The sequence below is a fragment of the Tachyglossus aculeatus genome, chromosome 8 (genome assembly GCF_015852505.1).
Source record: "Tachyglossus aculeatus isolate mTacAcu1 chromosome 8, mTacAcu1.pri, whole genome shotgun sequence".
NCBI lineage: Eukaryota > Metazoa > Chordata > Mammalia > Monotremata > Tachyglossidae > Tachyglossus > Tachyglossus aculeatus.
In genome coordinates this window covers 8,475,420-8,493,239 of record NC_052073.1, presented here as the reverse complement: position 1 = coordinate 8,493,239, position 17,820 = coordinate 8,475,420, and the positions used below count along the sequence as shown (strand labels likewise).

The following is a 17,820-nucleotide window of genomic DNA, read 5'->3' as shown; positions in this document are numbered from 1 at the left end:
TTCTCCAGAGGGCTCGTGGGACTGGCATCAGGCTGTGGAGGGGAACTGGGCTGAAACGTCTTTCCTTGGAAAGTTCTAAAAACACCAGCAACGCTGCCTGGGTTTGTAGAGAGAGGAACAACCAGCGGGGGAAGTGTGAAAGAGGCGCGTGCTCATACACACATGGACACACTGATCTTTTTCTTTCCCTTGAAATGGGTCTGTAGCCAAGAATTTCATTTGTTACACCATTGTCCTCCATGAAGGAAAAGGCAAATTCTTATCAAAGGCTTAGAAATGGGGACATAGTCAGCCCTCACACATCCATGCCTTTTAGTTTGGATTCAGGTAATGACTCCAACACCAGTCCACACACGGTGGGAGAAGTCTGGGCCTGGGCGCTCTTTGTGTAACTTTCCAGTTCACGCCCTGCCCCTGTACATTCCAAGACTGAGCCCGTGGAAGGGAAAGAGGTGACAGTGTGCTGGTGGTAATGGAGGAGGTGGAGGGGGTGGTGATTGTGATGGAGGTGGTAATTGTGATAGGATGGAGTTGTGGGTGATGGTGTTGGTGATTATGATGATGACGGAGGAGGTGGAGGGGGTGACGGTTATGATGGTAAATGGGACTGTGGAAGTGGTGGATTGTGATACGGTGGAGGCTTTGGCATTTGTGGTGGTGGTGATTATGGAGATGCGGGGGGCGACTGGTGGTTATAGTGATCGTGGTGGTGATAATGATGGTATTTGTTAAGTGCTTACTGTGTGCCGAGCGTTGTTCTGGTGGTGATGGTGTTGATGATGGAGGAGGTGGAGAGGCTGGTGACTGTGATGGGGTGGTGATGTGTTGGAGATGGTGATGGTAGAGGCGGAGGTGGTGACGGCGTTGAGCAGGGAGCATGCGTGAACTCCAGAGAAAGTACAACACTGCCAAACCCCTCTCTTCACTTATTCTCAGAAAATATGAACTCCTGGCTACATGCACGCATCCTCCCCCAATGCGGACACTCCGCGGTGCACGTGATGACTCTTGTGCTCTCCCTGTTTATCCACAAACACAGTTGGATTGGGTGTTACGGCTTTGTGCCTGTCTGGGGAGTTATATCACAAACAGACTCACTTCTGGGGGCCTCTTGTGGCTTCATTTTAGCTCGAGGGGCCTTCGCAGGGAAACCTCACTTGGACTCTCCATTCATGAGGAAAGAGAAGCCAGAGGCTGTTGCTCAGCGGGCATCTTGTTTCCAGATGTCCCCAAGTGGCAAAGGAGAATCTGTGGCCAGCGGGGGATTCCTCTCCGTGCTTTGCAGTCCTCCTCTTGACTGGATAATGATCCTGTTTTTCATTTGGGGGCTTCCCTGATCACAGAGTTGGGTGTGTTCCTGCTACTAGAAGAGTAGATGAAGAGGAGGGTTGATCTTAAGCAAAGCTCTCCCCTTTGCCCTCTCCGTTCAGCCCTCTGTGAAACTACACTCAGGCTACCGTGTAGCGCAGTGGTCCTGAGAGGGGTCTCGGAGACTGACCACGGCATCCTCTTCCGAGCGGCTCCCCTCGAGCAGGGTTAGCCACTCTTCTGTCTCCCAAGACCACCAGGGAGCCTCTCTCATCCAGACCACCGCTCTGGCCCACTCGCTACCTTTTCTTGCAGAATTTAAGCAGAAGGAGGAGTGGACGAGTCATTGCCGACACATGATTCAGATGAGAATCCAGGAGGACCCCTGGAACCTTCCCAACACCATCAAAACCTTGGTGGAAAGCATCCAGAAATACGTGGACGGTCAGTGACGCCTGCTATCGCACAACTGGGTGGAGAGTTCAATGTGGGCCAGAAGGGATGGGATCCACGTTGCAATCTTAGATTTCTCCTAGGGCCCGGCCTAGTGTCTTCTTGGCAAGCATCTGCCAAGTTTCCTGCTTCAAGACCATGATTGGACTACCAAGGGCAGTGGGAGGAGTAATGAAGGCCATCTTGCTTCCTAGGGAGAAGCAGTATGGTGTAGTGGATAGAACACAGGCCCGGGAATCAGAAGGTCATGGGTTCTAATCCTGGTTCCGCCACTTCTCTGCTGTGTGACCTTGACACTTCTCAGTGCCTCAGTTACCTCATCTATAAAATGGGGACTGAGACTGTAAGCTCTAGGTGGGACATGAATTGTGTCCAACCCGACTACCTTGTATCCACCCCAGAGCTTAGTACAGTGCCTGGCACATAGTAAGTGCTTAACAAATGCCACAATTATTATTACTCCTTTTTTTCCAGGAGCATTTGTTCTAAATACTAGGGTAGATCCAGGTTAATCACACTGGACACAGTCCCTGTCCTATGTGGGGCTCACAATCTTAGTAGCAGGGAGGACATACTGTACGTGTTCAACACATACCACTGTGGTTCTTATTGTTTTTCTTCTCTCCCAGATGGGAAGAACCAGCTCCTTCTGGCTCTGCTGAGATGCACAGGTAAGGAGTGTTGGTGTAATGGTCTCTTAGTGTCCAAATGTTTACATGCCCCCAGAAGTCCTGGAACATGAAAGCCTGCCCCTGAGAGCATGTGTGTTTCAAATCCTGTGCCTAGGAGGTGGCCCATCTTTCTCTGCCGTTGAAGGCCTGATGTAGAGAGCAGCATCCTGTCTCTGGCGTTGTCTGAAGAAGAAATGGGCAGAGTCCTCATGGACTCAGTATTTTTTTTATGGCATCTGTTAAACACTTCCTAAGTGCCAGGCACTGTACTAAGCGCTGGGGTAGATACAAGCTAATCAGGTTGGACGCAGACCACATAGAGCTCACAGGCTTAATCCCCATTTAACAGATGAGGGAGCTGAGGAACTGAGAAGTGAAGTGACTTGCCCAAGTTCCCGCAGCAGACAAGTGGCGGAGCCGGGATTAGAACCCAGGTCCTTCTGATTCCCAGGACTGTGCTCTCTACCCACTAGGTCAAGCTGTTGTCCTCAGTTTCCTTGCACTGGAGAATGCGGAAATCCCACCTCCTTCAACTTCCCTGCTCCCCCCTGCTTCTCCCAGCTCCCTTGCAGCTGATGGCTTTCCCGCTGTGGTCCGGATTTCCGGTGGTCGTGAGGGCCTTAGCCCTGCTTCCCCACACATGTGGCTTCTCTCAATCCCAGCGCGGTGCTTTTAAGAGTTGGAGATTGCTGGGAAGGGGCTGGATTCTGCTCTCTTGGGGAGCCTTCTAGAGCTGCCTCGAGGAGCATCTTTCTGCCCCAAAACCTGGAGCAGGCCTCTCCCAGCCCAATCAATCAGTCAATCGTATTTATTGAGCGCTTACTGTGTGCAGAGCACTGTACTAAGCGCTTGGGAAGTACAAGTTGGCAACATATAGAGACAACATATAGTCCCTACCCAACAGTGGGCTCACAGTCTGAAAGCCCAGCCCCCAGCCTCTTTCCACATGGACAGACGCAGGCCTCCCGCTCCGTCCATCCTGTCCGAGGGCCCGGCCTGACGGCTGGGTCCGGGCCCCGCCACCCGGGGAAGCCGGGGCTCGAGTCCGGTCGGAGAGAACTGGGCCTGAGCCCGGCTTCCCCCGGACCCTCTCGCCCCGGGCAGACACGGAGCTGCAGCTGCGGCGGGATGCCATCTTCTGCCAGTCCCTGGTGGCGGCCATCTGCACCCTCTCCGAGCAGCTGCTGGCCGCCCTCAACTACCGCTACAACAACAACGGCGAGTACGAGGAGAGCAGCAGGGATGCCAGCCGCAAGTGGCTGGAACAGATCGCCGCCACCGGGGTCCTGCTCCACTTCCAGTCGCTGCTGTGCCCCGGGGTGGTAAGACTGAGGAACTGGGAGGGAGGAGGCCCGGTTCATTGGAGGAACAGAGCTTGATCCCATGAAGGGGTGGGGTCAAGGGTCAGGGCCTTGCCGAGTTCCCATCCTTCCCTCCATCCCAGCCACCCCTGGGGAGGGCTGCCCAAGAGCATCTAGTAGCAGGTAAGATTTCTGAGCAAGTAAGAGGGAGATTTCCACAGCACCGTTGTACCTACTGGTAATTTATTTCTGTTAATGTCTGTCCTCCCCTCCATTCATTCAGTCGTATTTACTGAGCACTTACTGTGCGCGGAGCACTATACTGAACGCTTGGGAGAGTACAGTGTAACAATAAACAGACACATTCCTGCCCACAGCGAACTCACACTCTAGAGGGGGAGACAGACATAATATAAAAAAAAAAAATGCGCTGTGGGGATGGGAAGGAGGATGAATGAAAGAGCAAGTAAGAGCGGCACTGAAGGAAGTGGGAGGAGAGGAGAGGAAGCCTTAGTCAGGGAAGGCTTCTTGGAGGAGATGTACCTTCAATAAGGCTTTAAAGTGGAGGAGAGCAATTATCTGTCTGATTTGAGGAGGGAGGGTGTTCCAGGCCAGAGGTAGGATGTGGGTGAGAGGTCAACAGTGAAGTAGACGAGATGGAGGTACAGTGAGAAGGTTAGCATTAGAGGAATATAATAATAATAATAATAATAATAATGACATTTATTAAGCGCTTACTATGTGCAAAGCACTGTTCTAAGCGCTGGAATGAAGGAATGGAATGGAATAAGGAATGAAGCTTGCGGGCTGGGTTCTGGTAGGAGAGTAAGCTCTAGACTGTAAGCTCAAAGTGGGCAGGGAATGGGTCTGTGATATTGTTGTATTGTACTCTCCCAAGCGTGTAGTATGTGCTCTGCCCACAGTAAATGCTCAATAAGTACCGCTGATAGAGTGATTGATAGATAGGAACCCCAAGAGCAACCTCAGGCCAAATGAGAGCCCATTGCAGTTTCCTTCACTCCCCTGGAAGAAAAGAGGACAGAGAACAAGATCCCAAGAGAACTCAGTGAGGGGATTTTAGGAGCAGGTAGGAGGGAGTAACAACAGGCTTCTCCGTTGATACTCACCAGCTAGACCTTCTGTCCCTCTGTCTGGCCATCCTTTCCTCCCTCCTTCCCTCAAACCGGCCCCCTCTCCTTCCCTTGTGCTGCCTGCCCAGGCTAGGGCCCAGATTGTGTCATCTAGCTATCAGTTAATCAATCAATCTATGGTATTTATTGAGCCCACACTATGTGCAGATCACTGCACTAAGCACTTGGGAGAATACTGTATGTTGTAGACACGTGCCCTACCCACGAGGAGCTTACAGTCAAGAAGGGAATAAAAATAATAATAATAATAGTTTTGTTAAGTGCTTACTATGTGCCAGGCACTGTACTAAGCGCTGGGATGGATACAGGCAAATCAGGTTGAACACAGTCCCCAGTCCCACATGGGGCTCACAGTCTTGATCCCCATTTTACAGATGAGGTAATTGAGGCCCAGAGAAGTGAAGTGGTCACACCGCAGACAGGTGGCGGAGCTGGGATTAGAACCCATGACCTTCTGATTCCCAGACCCGTGCTCTATCCACTACACCATGCTGAAACATGCGTTAATATTTTTTTTAAAAAATATGGCTATGTACTTAAATGCCGGAGATGGGAGGAGGTGTCGGCTGTGTGACTTTGGGCAAGTCACTTCACTTCTCTGTGCCTCAGTTACCTCATCTGTAAAATGGGGATTGAGATTGTGAGCCCCACGTGGGACAACCTGATCACCTCATATCCCCCAACGCTTAGAACAGTGCTTTACACATAGTAAGTGCTTAACAAATACCATCATCATCATCATCAAGATGATGAGAGCAGCTGTTACTGGCAAAGGCTTCTTTGGTGGGGCTTAAAATGGGCCTTCCCTGCCCTCTGCTGGTCAGTCACTGCTCTGACTTGGGCTGAGCGAAGTATTTAGATATAAATATCTAATTGTATTTAATAATAATAGTAGTAATGGTATTTGTTAAGCGCTTACTATGTGTCAAGCAGTGTTCTAAGCGCTGGGGTAGATACAAGGTAATCAGGTGGTCCCACATGGGGCTCACAGTCTTAATCCCCATTTTACAGATGAGGCAACTGAGGCACAGTGAAGTTCAGTGACTTGCCCAAAGTCACACAGCAGACAAGTGGTGGATGCGGGATTAGAACCCACGACCTCTGACTCCCAAGCCCGGGCTCTTTTCACTGAGCCACGCTGCTTACTGGAGAGAGTCTAAGGTGGAGGATTTAAAGAAATCTTACCCAGCTCATCCCACCTCATCCCGAGACCTCACCCCCTTTTTCATCTCCATGTGCAGAAAGAGGAGCTCACGAGGCTGGAGGATATCCAGGTCACGTTATCGGACCTGGACAACGTCACCATCAACTTTAAGCAGATGGACGAGAACTTTGTAGCCAGTAAGTTTTCCCCAACGGCCGTTTTCCTTATTCGAGGATCTGTGTCTGGCCGGCAGGGAGACCCGTGGGGACTTGGCGAGGGTTGGTTTGTTGGCACAGGGTAAGGGAAGGTCAGCCCAGCTTTTCCCTTGCCTCCAGGCGATGCTGACCCGAGACCACCCAGGTCAATGGGGCTCTGTACTCTTCTTAATATCTCCAGGAAAGAAGAAGGCCCAAACTCCTTCAGGAGTCTGGCCTGATGTCTTACAGCTGTGACGATGGCCCCGGTGTCTAACCTGCATTCAGGACTGGGGAAGCAATCGTAACAAGGCAGTTTCAACTGGGGTCAGGCAGAGGGTCACTAGGTACTGAACACCGACTGGGCACAGACCCTAGAGGATGGAGCTCCTGGACCCCAAACGGTGCCTTTCCTCCAGGCAAAAAGTACCCTCAGTACCCACTGCTGTGACCCATGCCAGGATCACGGGGCAGCTGAAGCCACCTGGTTGCCACTGGAAGGTCTCTCAGCTGAGCCCCTCGTCAGGCTCTGCCCGGCCAGAATCCGCTCTCCATTTCCTCCTCTCTCTTACCCTCCAGACACTCACATCTTCTATCACATAGAAGGCAGCCGGCAGGCCCTGAAGATAATCTTTTACCTGGATAGCTACCACTTCTCCAAGCTGCCCCTGCGGCTGGAAAACGGGGGCAGTTTGAAGCTGCACTCGGTGTTGTTCACCAAAGGTACGGGCGGACCGAGGGGGTGTTGCGCGGCATCGGAGACCCAAACTGGCGGTCTGTGGCTCACGGGCCGGTTGGCGATTTCTCCCCAGCCTTGGAAAACCTGGACGCCCAACCGCACTTGGGGGGTTCTTCCTTGGAGGAACTCCAGCAGGAAATCAACGCCCAGTCCCTGGAGAAGGTGCAGCAGTATTATCGCAAGCTCAGGTGAGAGCCCCACCACCACCCTAGCTTCCACCCACCTGCCCGCCCCGAGCCCACCTTCCGTCCCTAGCCGCCCACGCCGAGCTGCTTCTCGCGCGGATCGGCCCCTCGTTTGAGGCTGGGGGAGAGAACTGAGGAGAGAGGAGAGGACTCTTTTTCACAGAGGACCCTTTCTCACAGAGTTAGGCAGGCCACGTTCTCCAGTGCAAGTTTTTCAGAGATAGTCCGGAGGTTTCACCAATATGTCCGGCAGCAGCGTGCGGCCCCTCGGAGGGTGGAAACGGGGCATTCCTCTTAGTGGAATTCCCCCATCTTACCTCCTTCCCTTCCCCACAGCACCTGTATATATGTATATATGTTTGTACATATTTATTACTCTATTTATTTATTTTACTTGTACATATCTATTCTATTTATTTTATTTTGTTAGTATGTTTGGTTTTGTTCTCTCTCTCCCCCTTTTAGACTGTGAGCCCACTGTTGGGTAGGGACTATATATGTTGCCAACTTGTACTTCCCAAGCGCTTAGTCCAGTGCTCTGCACACAGTAAGCGCTCAATAAATACGATTGATTGATTGGTGGCTGAGGAGGGAGGGTCAGGAAGGGGCCGGGCTTCAGGGAGCCACCATTTTGGGCCTGTCCAGCCCTGACTGGAAGCTCTGAGGCCCAGCCGGAGACTGGGGCCGAGTGGTGCTGGGGGTCGGCTCACCCTGTGGCACGAGCTCGCTCCTCCAGCGGGGAAACCCACCTTAAGCGGGGCCTGGGGGTCGAGGTAATGCTGCATCCCTCAGGAATGGACACTGCCCTGGCTCTTTTGCAGGACGTTCTACCTGGAGAGGTCCACTGATTCCAACACGACCGCCGTGAAGATTGACCAGGTACAGCCCCCGTCTCCTTTCTGGAAGTCAGGCACGGCCCCCTCCTCCTTTCCGGAGGTCAGAGGGAGGCGGGACACTCGCGGAGTGGGAAGGAGAGTGTGAGAAGCAGCATGGCGTAGTGGCTAGAGCGCAGCCCTGGGAGCCGTAAGGTCGCGGGTTCTACTCCCAGCTCCAGCACTTGTCCGCTGTGTGACCTTGGGCAAGTCACTTCACTTCTCTGTGAAGAGAAGCAGCGTGGCTCAGAGGAAAGAGCGCAGGCTTTGGAGTCAGGGGTCAGGGGTTCAAGTCCCGGCTCCGCTAATTGTCAGTTGTGTGACTTTGGGCAAGTCACTTCTCTGGGCCTCAGTTACCTCATCTGTAAAATGGGGAGTTAAGACTGTGGGACAACCTGATCACCTTGTAACCTCCCCAGTGCTCAGAACAGTGCTTTGCACATAGTAAGCACGTAATAAATGCCATTATTATTGTTATTATTATTGTTCTCTGGGCCTCAGTTACCTCAACCGTAAAATGGGGATTGAGACTGTGGGACAGCGACCGTGCCCAATTTGTTTGTATCCACCCCAGCGCTTAGTACAGTGCCTGGCACATAGTAAATGCTTAACAAATACCATCAGTATTATTATTGTCCAGTGCTGCTACTCTGTCCTTGCAGAAAAGAGTGAAAAATTTCCCGTCTTCCTCCCTCCCTCCTTTTTTCCCTTCTTCCCTCCTTTCCTCCTTCCCTTCATTACCAGCTCCCCGTCTGCTCTTCTCAGAAAGTGCAATAAAGACACCGTGCAGGCCGTGTTAGAGCCCTATTGCTTCCGACACAGACACAAGGGACTCATAATCTAAATAGGAGAGAGATCATGTGTTTAATCCCCATTTTACAGAAGAGGAAATGGAGGCCCAGAGAAATTAAATGACTTGTCCAAGATCACGCAGCAGGCAATCGATCAGTCATTCAATCCGTAGTATTTACTGAGTGCTTATTGCATGCCGAGCAAGTGGCGGGGCTGGGACTAGAACCCAGGTGCTCTGAATCCCAGGCCTGGGCTCTCTCTCCTCGCCGTGATGCTTCTCTAAAGACAGGCAGCATCAGAGGTCAGCAATATCTCAGTCTGTTGCTCTAGGAGTTCATTCATTCCTAGAGAAGCAGCTTGGCTCAGTGGAAAAGAGCACGGGCTTTGGAGTCAGAGGTCATGGGTTCAAATCCCAGCCCTGCCAATTGTCAGCTGGGTGACTTTGGGCAAGTCACTTAACTTCTCTGGGCCTCAGTTACCTCATCTGGAAAACGGGGATGAAGACTGTGAGCCCCACGTGGGACAACCTGATCACCTTGTATCCTCCCCAGCGCTTCGAACAGTGCTTTGCACATAGTAAGCGCTTAATAATTGCCATCATCATTCATTCATTCAATCATATTTATTGAGCACTTACTGTGTGCAGAGCACCGTACTAAGCGCTTGGTAAGTACAAGTTGGCAACATGTAGAGACGGTCCCTACCCAACAGCGGGCTCACAGTCTAGACGTTGTCTGGCCCTGCTTAATAAAGGTTTGGAGAAGGCTGGAGAGCTAAAGTGTGTGTGTGTATGCACACGCGTGTGTGTTGTTGTCTTTTTACCCCCACAGCTGATCCGCCCCATCAACGCCCTGGACGAGCTATGTCGGCTGATGAAGTCCTTCATCCACAGCAAGCCCAGCGGCGCGGCAAGCTGCTCCAGCGGCTCCAGCGGGCCCGGGGCGGGGCTGCTGCCCATTTCTTCGGAACTCTGCTACCGACTGGGCGCCTGCCAGCTCACCATGTGTGGCACGGGCATGCAGAGGTGAGAACCTCCCCAGCCTGTCCTCCCGCGCTGGCCCGCACGGTCAGTTCTGTTGGGCCCTGGGCTCAGAGCCACAAAAACGCTAGGGGGTCGACTGACTACTAGCTTCCACTCTGTGCAGAGCACTAAACCGAACACACGGAGTAGCTCGCTAGAGTTAGCAGATGCACTCCCTGCCCTCACGGAACTTAAAATCCATCAGTTGTATTGATGGAATTTATTGATGATATATCTGTTGAGATGTATTTACTATCATCATCATCATCAATCGTATTTATTGAGCGCTTACTATGTGCAGAGCACTGTACTAAGCGTTTGGGAAGTACACATTGGCAACATATAGAAACAGTCCCTACCCAACAGTGGGCTCACAGTCTAAAAGGGGGAGACAGAGAACAAAACCAAACATACTAACAAAATAAAATAAATAGGATAGATATGTACAAGTAAAATAAATAAATAAATAGAGTAATAAATATGTAGAACCATATATACATATATACAGGTGCTGTGGGGAAGGGAAGGAGGTAAGACGGGGGGGATGGAGAGGGGGACGAGGGGGAGAGGAAGGAAGGGTCTCAGTCTGGGAAGGCCTCCTGGAGGAGGTGAGCTCTCATCAGGGCCTTGAAGGGAGGAAGACAGCTAGCTTGGCGGATGGGCAGAGGGAGGGCATTCCAGGCCCAGGGGATGACGTGGGCATCATTTACTACTTATAATCAGTCATTTGTATCGATGGTATTTATTGAGGTGGTATGTATTGAGCGCATACTGTGTGAAGAGCATTGTACTAAGAGCTTAGCACTGTACAATGCAACAATAAACCATATTGTGTGTTTTACTCTGCGCAGAACACAATAAAACAGTTAGTAGACACGTTCCCTGCCCACAATAAGCCGATAGTATAGAGAGAGCTTAGGGCTAGAGGGAGAATTGGTTGTCACATTTCCTGCCCACAGTAAGCTTACAGTTAAGCAGGGGAATCTCTAATCTGCTTCTCATTAGCTCATGGCTGCTAGCTACATCCTGCCTCTGGACTGGAATGCCCTCCCTCCTCATATTGGACAATTACTCTCCCTGCCTTCAAAGCCCTGTTTAAGGCCCATCTCCTCCAAGAGGCCTTCCTGACTAAGCCCTCCTTTTCTCTTCTCCCACTCCCTTCAGTGTCACCCTGATTTGCTCCCTTTATTCATCCGCCTTCCCAGCCCCACAGCACTTATGTCTATCTCTGTAATTTATTTACATTAATGTCTGTCTCCCCCTGTAGACCGTAAGCTCATTGTGGGCAGGGAATATGTCTGTTTATTATATTGTCCTCTCCCAAGTGCTTAGTACATTACTCTGCACACAGTAAGAGCTCAATAAATACGATTGACTAACTGACTGACTAGCTTGTGGCCTCCCCCGTCCGGTGTGAGGACTTAGGAGGTGTTTGATTCTGTCGGTGATTGGGACAAAGACAGAGACCCTGTCTCTGGTGGCAGAATGTATTTTTGAAGATCGAGGGAACAAAAGGACCTTTGATGTTGATTTTTTTAAGGTATTCGTTAAGTGCTTACTATCTGCCAAGCACTATTCTAAGCACGGGGGCAGATACAAGTTTATTAGGTTGGGCACAGTCCCTGTCCCACATGGGACTCACAGTCTAAGTCGAAGGGAATTAGGTGCTGGGAATTTGAGACCTGAGATGTCTAGGTCCCTCCCTGGGAAGTTTAATTGAATTAATTGAGTCTAAACTGCTCCACTTGGGAGGAAAACCTGGGTTAAACCCCATGAGATGAGCTGAAAGTCCTGATTGGGCGGGTGGCTTAGGATTCTGCCAGCATCCCAGCCAGTGAGCGGTGAGGGGCGAACATGATGGGTACTCCGTGCTTGGCACATAGTAAGCGCTTAACAAATACCAACATTATTATTATTATTGTTACTCCCTTTTGGGCTGTGCCTTGCCAACTGTCTCCCCCTTCTAGACTGTGAGCCCACTGTTGGGTAGAGACCGTCTCTATATGTTGCCAACTTGGACTTCCCAAGCTCTTAGTACAGTGCTCTATACACAGTAAGCACTCAATAAATACAATTGATTGATTAATTGGATGCAGTAGAAGTGACCACACAAAGCCAGGAGGACAGTGACCAGTGTTACTATAGGAAAGGGAGATAAAAGGTATCAATCTGGATCCGTGGGTAGGATTGGTCCTGCAAAGAGCTTCCTGTTTATTAGTTCTCCCTGTCCCTTCTCCAGGAGCACCCTGAGCGTGTCTCTGGAGCAAGCTGCCATCTTGTCCCGGAGTCACGGGCTACTTCCCAAGTGCATCATGCAGGCCACTGACATCATGAGGAAGCAGGTGAGCGTGAGTCCCCGTGTCCCGTGCCGTGGGGTGTGATGAAGCCTGGGAGTTGATTCCCATTCCTGGACCGAGCTTCCCTTTCCCTCCTCCCTTGGCGAATCCGGCTTTTCCCCTCCCTGACTTCTCTGTCTCCCCAGGGGCCCAGAGTGGAAATCTTGGCAAAAAATCTCAAAGTCATGGATCAGATGCCTCAGAATGCCCCACGGTGAGTCGCCTCTCCTCTGCTGTAGCCCGGTTTGGGAAAACAATTTTTCACAGTCCCTGCTCTGTCATTTTGGGACCCGAGAGGATATTGGCATCTTTCCCCAGGTCGCCAGAGAGCTGAAACTTCCCTGCGCTCTTTTCTTAGGGGATCTAGAATTAGATCCCCAGGAGTGCATCAATCAATCAGTCAGTGCTATTTACTGAGCATTTACTATGTACAGAACACTAAGCACCTGGGAGAGTCTAATACAACAGGAACATGCAGTTTGACCAGACCCTCTCCCTGAATTTCCTATTTGAGCTGCCCAAGCTGATTGTGAACATGCCAAGAGGACTCAGGGCCGGGAGAATTGGGAGGGAAAGTTGGGCTGGGATTCTGGATCCCCATTTAAGGAAAGGATAGATTTGATCAATCGGCCAATCGTATTTATTGAGCTCTTACTGTGTGCAGAGCACTGTACTGAGAGCTTGGGAGAGTACATTATAGCAGACGTGTTCTCGACCCATTTAAGATGGTGGAACTTTGGGAAGAACCATTTGCCGGTGTTCGACTGCCCTCCCTGCCCATCTCCTCTCTCAGCTCCTGTTTTTCGTTGGCTTGGGGCATCAGAGGGCATCCCAAGGTTGGGTGGGATTAAGAGATGGCAGCAGCGGTGGAAATAAAGCTGGAGTTGCCTTAGTAAACCCAGCGCTCTCCCCCTCTCCCCAATATCCCTGTATATATGTATATCCTGTATATATGTATATATGTTTGTACATATTTATTACTCTATTTAGTTATTTAGTTATTTTACTTGTACATATCTATTCTATTTATTTTATTTTGTTAGTATGTTTGGTTTTGTTCTCTTTCTCCCCTTTTAGACTGTGAGCCCACTGTTGGGTAGGGACTGTCTCTAGATGTTGCCAATTTGTACTTCCCAAGCGCTTAGTACAGTGCTCTGCACATAGTAAGCGCTCAATAAATACGATTGATGATGATGAATATCGGCAAAGTAATGCTTCAGCGTTCCCATTGCTAACAGAAGTTAGCAACTTCTGTTGCTAACAGAGAAGCAGCGTGACTCAGTGGAAAGAGCCCGGGCTTTGGAGACAGAGGTCATGGGCTCAAATCCCGGCTCCACCACTCGTCAGCCGTGTGACTTTGGGCAAGTCACTTAACTCCTCTGGGCCTCAGTTACCTCATCTGTAAAATGGGGATGAAGACTGTGAGCCCCACATGGGACAACCTGATCACCTTGTACTTGTACTTCCCAAGCACTTAGTACAGTGCTCTGCACACAGTAAGCGCTCAATAAATACGATTGATTGATTGATTGTAAATTCCCCAGCGCTTAGAACAGTGCTCTGCACTTAATAAATGCCATTATTATTATAAGTTTATTGCGTAGAGCCCCTACCACTGTACCCCGGAGAGAAACAGAGCGGCAGAGTTCCCAGGTGCTTCCAGACTTTGTTCATCCAGCTCCCACCCTTGGGCACGGAGCCCAAATCCCAGTTGATTCCCCACTGACCCCTCCCTCTCTGTGTTCCCTTCCTCAGAATATATAAGCTGTGCCAGCCACCTGTGGACGGAGACTTGTAAATATCCCAGGGAGATCCTTGCCTCATGTTCGGCAGAGAATCCGCCCCGCCCTGTCCCAACAAGATCCCCCGAGAACTAACTCCTTAGGCGGAGCCCAAGCCCAACCCTGGGGCTGGTAGCCGGAAGGAACCGCGTGGAAGCCAGCCCAGCCCGCATCCCCGGAATCACCCCGGCCACCAGAAGCCGTGACTCGTCTGGGGCTGCGCCGGCTAGCTGGGAGGGCTTCTGAAACTGGAATCCAACCGCCCGTCTGGCCGGAGGGAACGGATGGAGCGACTGCCCATCGAGGAACAGCAGCCAGGTTGTCGCGCTGGCTTGTTGTTTTGGATCCTGGGCCGCGAAGCCACGAAGGCCATAAGCGCCCAAGCACGATTTTGCCGACAGCCGCACACCTGGTCTGCATTTAGCCGTCCAGATCATTTCGTCAGTGGCTCGGAGGAGCCAGATTCCTTTCGCCAACACCACTCTTTGAGTCTGTTGACCTGCACTTTTGGAACCGTGAATAGCACAAATGTCTGGTTTCCTTCGAATAGGAGAACGAGTATTTATTCTGGAGCCCTGAAACCGTATCAGAAACCAACACTCTAAATGCTGCCAAGCCAAGAATACATTCCTCAGTAACTGGTCATTACTGTTTTCTTTCGATTTAGCTTTCACGTTTGGGATTAACAGTTTTTTTAAAACTAATGCCGTTGTACGTATTCTGGAAATACAGAGACGTTTAGCGGGAAGGAGTTGACACGATCGTTATTTACGTGAGCTTTGCCGCTTTCCCCAGTGAAGGCAGAAGGAACTATGCCGAATTTATTTATGTGGCGTGAAATGTCTGTTTTTGGATCACAGGATTATATATATGAGATTTAAATTTAAAAAGGTATATTGTTTAACATGGGACCAACGTATTCCCAGCTATTCCTGTTTTTTACTAAAAGCCCCTAAATTATTGATTATTCCAAGGTTATCTGCTCTTTTTTCTCATCAGTAGATATGCGGAGGGTCAAAGAATTGAGTGGTTAATATGGGTTTTGTCTATAACGAATAGTTCGGCCTAAGTATTAGAACGAATAGTTTAAGTTGCTAGATGAAACCGTGATCCCAGTCCGGACTGGGATCGAATCGTGCTTGGTTTGCGAGCTTTAGCAACAGGTGACTTTCTAGCCTCTTCTAAGCCTGCCAGCCCGCGACGTGAACGTGAGGAAAGTGAGTTGAGGAGGCCGACGGTTTTGTTTCTATTTATTTTCAGGTTGTGAACAGGGCATTAACCACCTCCAGTTCTGTCTTAGCCCTCTGCCCCTCCAAGCACACTACCAAGGGCGTGTTCCAAAGCGGGCAGTGGATTCACCATCCTCTCATTTGTCATTCCTCCCCGTGTCCCCTTCAAATCCTCCCTGGGGGTGGTCGGGGAGGGGTATCTTACTCAGAAGCCCCAGTGAGCACCATGGCTGGAAGAGGCATTATTTTTTTGAAGTCCTACTTTATCATTGCGGGCAGTTTTGCATCTTAAGCCGCGTTTTCTGATTTTTCCGATCACAGGCAAAGCTAGCCATCCCTGTGGAGCGTCTGAGCCTCCCGGGCTTGCTCCTGCAGTCAGAGCCTGGCAGAATTTGGAAGCCGCCGGGTCAGAGGTGGCTAAAGCAGCCAAGAGACGTGAAGACGCATTTGTACTGAGAATAAGAAATCCCGCCTGGACTGTGGGAAAAGCGGAGAACCTGATTGGAGGATGGTCGCATTGGGCACTGTACATGTACAGATTATTCTCATTCAGTTCACGATAGATTTTTTTATTAAAAGTCGGTTTATATGACGAGGCCTGAGGACGTGATTGTATCTCTCTTACTTTCAGGGCTCGCTCTCCCCAAGCTCTTTCCAGTCTTATTCATGGATTTCGGTGGCCCCAGGGGGAGATGAAGTAACAGGGAGGGTCATATAATAATAATAATAATTATGGTTTTTGTTAAGTGCTTAACTATGTGCCGGGCACTAGGGACCGTCTCTATATGTTGCCGACTTGTACTTCCCAAGTGCTTAGTACAGTGCTCTGCACACAGTAAGTGCTCAATAAATACGATTGAATGAATGAATGGGGTGGTTACAAGCAAATCATGTTGGACACAGTCACCGTCCTATGTGGGGCTCACAATCTCAATCCCCATTTGGACCATGTCCAACCTGATTATATTGAGCCTACCCCAGTGCTTAGAACAGTGCTTGGTACACAGCAAGTACTGAGAAGCTATCACAGCTACTGTTATTATTGGGAGAGTACGATACGGTTGGTAGATATGACCCAAACTTTGATCTGTATCAGCTCTTTCACTTACTCTTCTGACCAACTGGGCACACCTTAAAGAGTCATAGAGATGGTGTTGCTGCAATTTATAGATCCCTTGTGGCAAGGATCAATCAGTCAATCAGTGGTATTGATAAGTGCATAATCAATCAATCAGTCGTATTTATTGAGCGCTTACTGTGTGCAGAGCACTGTACTAAGCGCTTGGGAAGTACAAGTTGGCAACATATAGAGACAGTCCCTACCCAACAGTGGGCTCACAGTCTAGAAGGGGGGAGACAGAGAACAAAACCAAACATAATAACAAAATAAAATAAATAGAATAGCATAATAGCATAGCATAATGGGTATATAATTCATATAATGAATAGCATAATGGGTGCAGGGCACTGTACTAAGTGCCCAGGATCAATTAATCAGTCATGTGTATTGAGCACTTAGAAGCTTGGGAGAGTGCAATAGAACAGAGTTGGTAGACAACTTCCCTGCCCACCAGGAGTTTACAGTCTAGACAGGGAGACAGACATAAAATAAGTAACGAATATGTACATAAGTGCCGGGGTGCCAAATAAAGGGTACATATCCAAGTGCCAGGGTGTTGCAGAAGAGAGAGGGAGTAGGGGAATGGAGAGCTTAGTCGAGGAAGGGCTCTTGGAGGAGATGTGATTTTAATAAGACTCTGAAGGAGGGGAGAGTGATGGTCTGTCTTATGTGAAGGGGAAGGAGGATTTCCAGGCCAGAGGCAGGACGTGGGCACAGCTGTCGGTTCACACAAGGGGGCTGTTTTGGTAAGTTAAAATGAAGGCTGTGAGACCGAGTGGTTTATCAGGGCATCATTTGTTTATTAGAAATTTGACTTCTTGTCTGGCATCTTGGAAGTGCTCATTATTTATGGGGAAGGGAAGCAGCATGGCCTAGTGGATAGAGCACAGATGTGGGAGTCAAAAGGATCTGGGTTCTAATCCCGGCTCTGCCACTTGTCTGCTCTGTGACCTTGAGCAAGTCACTTCACTTCTCCGGGCCTCAGTTACCTCACCTGGAAAATGGGGATTAAGACTGTGAGCCCCAGGCCGGACAGGGACTTTGTCCAACTTGACAGCCTTGTATCATCATCATCATCAATCGTATTTATTGAGCGCTTACTATGTGCAGAGCACTGTACTAAGTGCTTGGGAAGTACAAATTGGCAACATATAGAGACAGTCCCTACCCAACAGTGGGCTCACAGTCTCTATCCACCCCAGCGCTTAGAACAGTGCTTGGCACATAGTAAGTGCTCAACAAATACTATTATAAGAGAAATGAAGGGCACTGTTGGGTAGGGACTGTCTCTATATGTTGCCAACTTGTGCTTCCCAAGCGCTTAGTACAGTGCTCTGCACACAGTAAGCGCTCAATAAATACGATTGATTGATTGATTGGCAAAGATGATTTCCAGGAGGCCTTTTCTCTTCTATTCAGAAGGTGGCGCTCATCCCTTTCCATAGCTCATATTCCCGTTTGGTGAAGCCCCAAGAATTCCCGCATCCAATCCCTTTAGAGGGTTTAGAGCTACTTTTTAAATC

At 49.9% G+C, this 17,820-nt stretch overlaps 1 protein-coding gene across 1 annotated transcript in view; it reads left to right on the top strand.

Moving 5' to 3' along the window:
• Positions 1-15,777, top strand: part of PREX1 (phosphatidylinositol-3,4,5-trisphosphate dependent Rac exchange factor 1) — a 215,545-nt gene extending 199,768 nt beyond the window's left edge. Inside the window, exons 30-40 of the mRNA XM_038750022.1 lie at positions 1,624-1,752; positions 2,391-2,432; positions 3,537-3,754; positions 6,126-6,225; positions 6,802-6,945; positions 7,035-7,149; positions 7,968-8,025; positions 9,641-9,834; positions 12,071-12,173; positions 12,314-12,381; positions 13,923-15,777. Coding sequence (XP_038605950.1) covers positions 1,624-1,752; positions 2,391-2,432; positions 3,537-3,754; positions 6,126-6,225; positions 6,802-6,945; positions 7,035-7,149; positions 7,968-8,025; positions 9,641-9,834; positions 12,071-12,173; positions 12,314-12,381; positions 13,923-13,965 — 1,214 coding nt within the window. The 3' untranslated portion in view covers positions 13,966-15,777. The remainder of the gene's footprint in view (positions 1-1,623; positions 1,753-2,390; positions 2,433-3,536; positions 3,755-6,125; positions 6,226-6,801; positions 6,946-7,034; positions 7,150-7,967; positions 8,026-9,640; positions 9,835-12,070; positions 12,174-12,313; positions 12,382-13,922) is intronic.
• Positions 15,778-17,820: the final 2,043 nt, after the last annotated feature.